Below are 7,881 nucleotides of genomic sequence, written 5' to 3'. Positions count from 1 at the left end.
CTCAGCTCACTGCAAGCTCCGCCTCCCGGGTTTACGCCATTCTCCTGCCTCAGCCTCCCGAGTAGCTGGGACTACAGGCGGCTGCCACCTCACCCGGCTAGTTTTTTGTATTTTTTAGTAGAGACGGGGTTTCACCGTGTTAGCCAGGATGGTCTCGATCTCCTGACCTTGTGATCCGCCCGTCTCGGCCTCCCAAAGTGCTGGGATTACAGGCTTGAGCCACCGCGCCCGGCCTTTTTTTTTTTTAAGTAGAGATGGGGTTTCACCCTGTTGGCTAGGCTGGTCTTGAACTCCTAACTTCAAGTGATCCGCCCGCCTTGGCCTCCTAAAGTGCTGGGATTACAGGTGTGAGTCACCACACCTGGTCTAACTTTTTCTACTCAAGTTTCTTCCTTCTCCACCTCTGGGGCATCTCCTCTTAGTTTCCACGGTTTCTCTTGGTTCTTCCTGATCCTTTTCCAAAACCGTAGCTCCCACACCTGACTGGGTGCCCTGGAAACCCCAGACCTCTTCCTTAACAGACTTCTGTTCCAGAGCTCAGGCCAGCCGGTCCAGACGGGCTTTACCTGGGCATAAAGTCATGGGTGCATTCCCTGCTCCAAACGCCTTGTGTTATTCCACTTGGTGCCCCTGGCTCAGGAGAACTGGGCCATGCGTGGCCTCCATTTAGCCTCCCAGGGGTTCCTTCCCTCCCTATCCCCACACACAGCTGGGGAAGTCTGGGGTGGTAAAAACCCAATAATTAACCAATAAATCAGTCTCAATGATTTCAGATCCACTCACCTCCCTCCCACATGCCCCTAATGTTATTAGCTTCTGGTCTGAGGCCTGAGACCCTGCAGCTTCCATGTCTCCCCACCACACCTCTGGCTGCTGAGGCACCCTGGGAAGACCCCTCTCTGACAGCAGGCAGCTGCTGTGTCCCCATCACTGTTTGTCACCTGCTACTGACCCAACAGAGTGGCAGCAGGAGGCTGAGACCCCCTCAAGAAGCAGCTGCTTCAACAGGACAGCACAGGCTGGGGCCAGGGCCTTTGTCTTCCCACGTGCCCAGTGCTCTTTCTCCCATGCCTCGGTGGAGGTTCTCACCGTGACTCAGGCTGCAGCAGTGAGGGTGTTTCCTGGAGGGCAGGGAGTGCGATCTACCCATTCCACAGCACACAGTATGACCATCACTGTTGCTCACGCCGCCTCTGTGCCTCACACCAACCCTGGCAAGCAAGGGACAGTAACTTCATGTTCAGAAGAGAGAGCTGGGGTCCTGCACACGAGTTAACTTGGCCAGAGTCAAGTAGCAAGCGAGTGGTAGGGCTGGAATTCCGGAGTGGGCCTGACAGGTGATTCCCAAGGCAGCCAGCCCTGACAGCATCAGGAAAACACCCTAAAGTGTCTGACAAAGTTCACTGCACCACTAACGGAGAGTGCCTGCAAAGTAGAACCCCAGGCCAGGTGTGGTGGCTCATGCCTATAATCCCAGCACTTTGGGAGGCCGAGGCAGGCAGATCACTTGAGCCCAGGAGTTTGAGACCAGCCTGGGCAACATGGCAAAACCCCATCTATACAAAAAAGACAAAAAAAAAAAAAACTAGCCAAGTGTTGTGTGGTGGCGTGCATCTGTAGTCCCAGCTGCTTGGGGTTCTGAGGCAGGAGGATTGCTTGAACCCGGAGGTCAAGGCTGCAGTAAGCCGAGATTGCAGTAGCCTGAGTGACAAAGTGAGACCCTGTCTCAAAAAAAAAAAAAAAAAAAAAGGAGAACCCCAACCAATGGGGACAGCCCAGCCCCGCACGTAGTAGGCATGTAACTGACATTTGATACATGAGGACACCCGGGCCAGAGGGGAAGGACATGACCCTCCCCTTCTGTCTTCCCTGAGCACCTGTCCTAAGTGAGGCTTCACCATCAAACAGAGATGGCGTGAGTCCAACATGGTCACTGCCTTCCAGGAGCTCTCAGTCTGGCTGGAGAGCCAAACACAAAAGAAAAAAGGACAGAGCTGAGACAGAAAACATGCGATTCTGAAAGGGCACAGAGGAAGCAGCCCCTGCCCTCCTGGGCAATCCCAGCAGGACCTCCAGAGGTGACTTTTTTACTTTTATTTATATATTTATTTATTTATTTACTTTTTGAGACGGAGTCTTGCTCTGACGCCCAGGCTGGAGTGCAGTGGCGCAATCTCGGCTCACTGCAACCTCCACCTCCCTGGTTCAAGCAATTCTCCTGCCTCAGCCTCCTGAGTAGCTGGGATTACAGGCACATGCCGCCATGCCCAGCTAATTTTTTTGTGTTTTTTTAGTAGAGACGTGGGTTTCACCATGTTGGCTAGACTGATCTCGAACTCCTGACTTCAGGCAATCCGTCCGCCTTGGCCTCCCTAAGTGCTGGGATTACAGGCGTGAGCCACCGCGCCCAGCCCAGAGGTGACATTTGACATGTATTTTCTTGGAGAAAGGTGGGGGAGGGGCATGCCAGGTGGAGCAACAGCCCGTGCAAGGCAGGGGACATGCAGGGCAGTAACTGGCTCCTGAAGCTGAAGCAGGGAGAGGTTGGGGCAGGGGAGGCCTGGAGGGCAGGAGCTTCATCCTTCAGGCAGACGGTGAAGCCACTGAAGGTTTTCAGGAGAGGAGGGGCCCTATCAGATGTGCAGTTCAGAAAGCCCCCAGGGCTGCTGTGTACAAGTTGAGATGGGGGCCTAGACTTGGCAGAGGACTCAGATCAGGTGGGTTCCCCTGGGTCCTTCTTGGAAGTGAGGAGACCGGTCAAGAGGCTGTTCTGTGAGCTCTGTTGAGGAAAGCCAACGAGGCCTGGCCTAGGACTGGGAAGATATTTTTGCCGTGGACTTGGCAGGAAGATGGATGGCCTGCTGCTGGGCTTGGGCTTGGTTCCCGAGGCTCCGAGGTTTGCTTCAGAGGGCTAATGAAACACTTGGAAGACCAGATGGTCGTAATAATAATAATTCGGGAGAGAACTGTGTATCCAGTAGAGCCCAAGGCAGGCAAGAGGGTCGGAGTGGAGACTGAATGACTTCTGGCCACTGCTCCCCAGAGCCTGACAGAACCCTCCTGATCTGAGCCCCCTGCCAAGTGTAGGGCTGAGCCTGGGGCAGCCCTGGGGACCTGGAAAGCCACTTTTCTTAGTTGGAAGGAAGTTTGGATTCTATAACCTTCTTACCTTCCTGTTTGTGCAAGCCTCTTAAGAAGAGGCCTAGGCCGGGCGCGGTGGCTCAAGCCTGTAATCCAAGCACTTTGGGAGGCCGAGACGGGCGGATCACGAGGTCAGGAGATCAAGACCATCCTGGCTAACACGGTGAAACCCCGTCTCTACTAAAAATACAAAAAAAAAAAAAAAAACTAGCCGGGCGAGGTGGCGGGCGCCTGTAGTCCCAGCTACTCGGGAGGCTGAGGCAGGAGAATGGCGTGAACCCGGGAGGCGGAGCTTGCAGTGAGCTGAGATCTGGCCACTGCACTCCAGCCTGGGCGACAGAGCGAGACTCCGTCTCAAAAAAAAAAAAGAAGAGGCCTGGCTGGATCACGAGGTCAGGAGATCGAGACCCTCCTGGCTAATACAGTGAAACGCCATCTCTACTAAAAATACAAAAAGTTAGCCAGGTGTGGTGGCGGGCACCTGTAGTCCCAGCTACTCAGGAGGCTGAGACAGGAGAATGGCATGAACCTGGGAGACAGAGCTTCCAGTGAGCCGAGATTGTGCCACTGCACTCCAGCCTGGGGGACAGAGCGAGACTCCGTCTCAAAAAAAAAAAAAAAAAAAATTTAGTATTTAGGGGGTCTGGCGCAGTGGCTTACTCCTATAATCCCAGCATGGAGGCCAAGACAGGTGGATCATGAGGTCAGGAGTTCGAGACCAGCCTGGCCAAGATGCTGAATCCCTGTCTCTACTAAAAATACAAAAAAAAACTTAGCCAGGCATGGTGGCACACACATGTAATCCCAGCTACTCGGGAGGCTGAGGCAGGAGAATCGCTTGAACCCAGAGGTTGCAGTGAGCCAAGACTGTGCCACTGCACTCCAGCCTGGGCGACAGAGCAAGACTCTGTCTCAAAAAAAAAAAAAAGATTTACTCTTTAGGGAGCTCTTTCTGGCTGCCCAGGCAGGCTTTCATGGGGAGGAAGTACAGAGTGTGCAGACTGGAGCAGAGAGACCAGTCAGGAGGCTGGTGCGAGAATCCAGAGAAAGACATAGAGGCACTGGAAGTGGTGGGGAGACGTGGACAGACGGGTCAGCCATTTAGGAGGTACAATTGCTAGGACTTGGTGACTGTTGGAGGGTAAGGAGGAGAGAGGTGTCCCAGATGACACCCCGGATTTCTGGCTTGGGCTATTTGGGGGTGGCAGCGGGGACAACTTAGGGGGGCAGTTTTGGGGGTCATGGTGGGGGTACCCACAGAGTAGTGGTGTACTCTGAGTACGTGCCACCTTTCAGGCCTGTGTCTGGAACTTATGCCTCATCAGTTAGAGATTGAAGATGGAGAAACTGAGGCTCGAGGAGTAAGTAGCTTGTCCAAGATCACAGAGCTAGCCAGAAACAGAACTGGGGTTTAACTCAGGTTTATCTGATTTTGGTTCCATGATGTTTAATGGAAGCCGTGGGAGACGGGGCAGGAAGGAATTGGTTGAGGGGGAGGGAGGAATTTGAAACGTGCAAAGAAGGTGACCTCCTCATCCCCCTCACCCCACCCTAGCAGCCACAGTGGCAAGGCTGCAACTCAGTCCTGCAGAGAGCAGGCAAGTTAACCAGTCTTCTCTGCCTGGGGCTGGCAGGAACAGCGTCATCTGTCAACTTCGAGGTGTGCATCTGGGGAAATAAGCACCAATTAATGGCCCTGAGGTTTCCTATTCATGAACACCAGTTCTTCAGCCCTGACGTAGGCTCATTTGCGAGCCACTGGCTGAATACAAGATGGCATGAGGCCAGAGGGAGAGGCTGAGCAGGGGGTAAAATTGCTTCTAGCTCAAGAAGATCAGACTCTGATTTATTGAGGCATCTGTTTGGTGCCAAGTTAAGTGGCCCAGGCTCTGTGTAGGGGGTGAGGTTGAAGCAGAAAGGGTGGGGAGGGGCAGGGTGCCAGGATTAGGCTGGAATATCTGGGGGTGCTCTGAGGCTCCCCAAGTTCCCCTCGCCCTGGTTGGCTGTGGTGCCGGGGAGGGCACTGGCCTGGGCATCTGATGAGCCTCAAGGGCAACTCTGAGAGGCGGCTGATGCAGGGGCTAAGGCAGAGACTCTGGAGCCACGCTGTTGGCTTTGAATTCAGACTACTGCGCTTGGCAGCCCTGACCTCTCCATGCCTCAGTGATTTGCTCAGCTGAGCTCTGTCTGAGCCAGGTGTCATTCCAGGCACTGCGGATCCTCCCAGAGGGAAACCTCCCCAGTTGCTCACTGTCTGCCACCAGCTTCATGAAATGTCTCACTGGTTTTCTCAGGCAGATCCTTGTCTCTTTTGACGCCCTCATAACCCAGCGGAGGAGGCGCGACTCAACTGCCTCTGTCCCTCTGGGTGTGCTTCACTGCCAAGTGTATCTGTGGATACGGGCCATCCTCCTGGGCTTCCAAAGCCAGCTGCTGCCCTCTGGGCACAGGGACAAGGAAACACTGTGGGCCTGGAGCCCTGGTCTGGGGCATCTGGCAGGGCTCTTGCACTTCTCTGAGCCTGTTTCCCCACGTGGAAAGTGTGCGGATCGAATCTTCCTGTGGGCACTGAGGGCTCAGTGTTAATTTGAGAGCCAGCATGGGGGTTCAGCTGTCATTTCCCTTCGGCCCCACAGTTGGAGGGAAGCAGGGACTTTGTTCGGATTATCCTAGGTTTCATTCTAGCTTCCTGCCTCAACGTGGGCTCAGCATCTGAAGTAGTCTGGGGAGCAGGTGGCCCTGGTGGGAGTAGGGGCTTTTTCCCAGACTGAGGTCACACCCAGAGCCAGAAACCTTGGTGCCTGCTCTGGGCTAAGGATGCATCTGGCCCCAGGGTGCAGGTAACTGCCCACTTTACCTGGCTTCTGCGTGCCAGGGCCAATCTTCAGACCTCGAGACTTCCCAGCCTGTCCCACCTCCCTCTCTGGCCAGGTTCGAACCCTCCCGGATCCAGTACTTTTTCCAGACCATCTCGTGGTTATCCTCCTTCCCTGAGGCCTGGCTCATGCTGCTCCCCCTACCCACTCACCAAGACCCTCAAGGACCACTCCACACCCAGCTCAACCCCATCCCCCTTTATAGTCCCTTCTCTTTCCTCAGGTGACCAGCTGCATATCTTGGTGCTTAAGACGTTCCCTGTCCCTGGGAATGCCCTGCTGGTCAGAGACCAAGGCATTCACTTGGTAAGGCCCATCGGTTTCTACCAACTGTGTCCCAGGAGCACTGGGGACATTGCACTTTGGAAACCTGGCAGAGAGGATGCTAGACTTGGGCTGGGCCCCACTTGCCAGCTGTGTGGCCTCAAGCAAGCTACTTTCTTTCTCTCAGCCTCAATTCCTGCATCTCTAAGATAGGGAAAGAGAGCAATAAATAACACAGGCTACCTAACACTTTCTTCCAAACACTAAATCAAAGGGCTTGAATAAAGTCCCTGCTAGCACACAGTAGGGGCTCAACAAATGTTGCCCTCTGTTTTAGGAAACTGGTTGGGAGAAGGTTCTAAATTTCGGGAATGGTAAAAACAGCATGGACTTTGCGGGTAGATCCAGGTTCCAGCCCCAGCTGCTTGGCTGGGTGACCCTGTTTCGTCACCTACAAAAGGCAGCAACAAGGCCCTTTTTTTTTTTTTTTTTTTTTTAGATTAAGTCTGGCTCTGTCGCCCAGGCTGGAGTGCAGTGGCCCGATCTCGGCTCACTGCAACCTCCACCTCCCAGGTTTAAGTGATTCTCCTTTCTCAGCTTCCCAAATAGCTGGGATTACATGCACCTGCCATCACAGCCAGCTAATTTTTGTATTTTTAGTAGAGATGGGGTTTCACCATATTGGCCAAGCTGGTCTCAAACTCCTGGACTCAAGTGATCCACCTGCCTCGGCCTCCCAAAGTGCTGGGATTACAGGTGTGAGCTACCACGCCTGGCCAAGGCCACATATCTTATAGAATGGTTGTAAGGATCTGTATTTCTCTCCAAGCGCTTCCCACTGTTTGCCAAGTGAACAAGGGCAGGGAGCTTGTCCTTTCGTTCCCTGCTGTCCTCCCACCTAGAACACTGCTTAGCACATAGCAAGCACTAAGTCAATAAGTCAATACTTCTTTCTTTATTTTTATTTATTTGTTTATTTATTTTGAGATGGAGTCTCGCACTTTTGCCCAGGCTGGAGTCAAGTGGCTCAATCTTGGCTCACTGCAACCTCCGCCTCCTGGATTCAAGCGATTCTCCGGCCTCAGCCTCCCAAGTAGCTGGGATTACAGGCATGCACCACCACGTCTGGCTAATTTTTGTATTTTTGGTAGAGACGGGGTTTCGCCATGTTGGCCAGGCTGGTCTTGAACTCCTGACCTCAGGTGATTCACCCGCATTGGCCTCCCAAAGTGTTAAGATTACAGGCATGAGCCACCTTGCCTGGCCCAATATTTCTAACGTGAAAGAAACGCGAAGTATAAGGCAAAGGATCCTAACCCACAAGATGAAATCAACAAATGTGAAAGTTTCTTCTTCCTGCCATCTCCTAAGCCTTCCTCCCCACCTCCCTGACTGTTCAGTGATTCCCAGAGCAGCCAGCAACCAGCCGAACTCACCCCTGCAAGGACAACCTCAGCTGAGCTCTCTATCTGCCCTGGCCCATGGCCAGCTCAGGGACCACTGAGCTCTCTATCCCGCCCAGTCCAGCCAGCTCAGGGACCACTTGGGTGTTTTCTGACTCACTCTAGTGTCTGGGGTCAACTTTATCTGGCTGGCTCTT

General features: G+C 53.6%; 1 protein-coding gene across 1 annotated transcript in view; it reads left to right on the top strand.

Annotated features, from left to right (window-relative positions):
* The window catches only part of GALR3 (galanin receptor 3), a 4,665-nt gene extending 3,714 nt beyond the window's left edge, over positions 1-951 (top strand). Inside the window, exon 3 of the mRNA XM_017861259.1 lies at positions 907-951. Within this exon, the coding sequence (XP_017716748.1) occupies positions 907-951 (45 nt within the window). The remainder of the gene's footprint in view (positions 1-906) is intronic.
* Positions 952-7,881: the final 6,930 nt, after the last annotated feature.

The sequence above is a fragment of the Rhinopithecus bieti genome, unplaced genomic scaffold (genome assembly GCF_001698545.2).
Source record: "Rhinopithecus bieti isolate Rb0 unplaced genomic scaffold, ASM169854v2 scaffold_56975, whole genome shotgun sequence".
NCBI lineage: Eukaryota > Metazoa > Chordata > Mammalia > Primates > Cercopithecidae > Rhinopithecus > Rhinopithecus bieti.
This window is presented reverse-complemented; position numbering and strand designations above follow the sequence as displayed.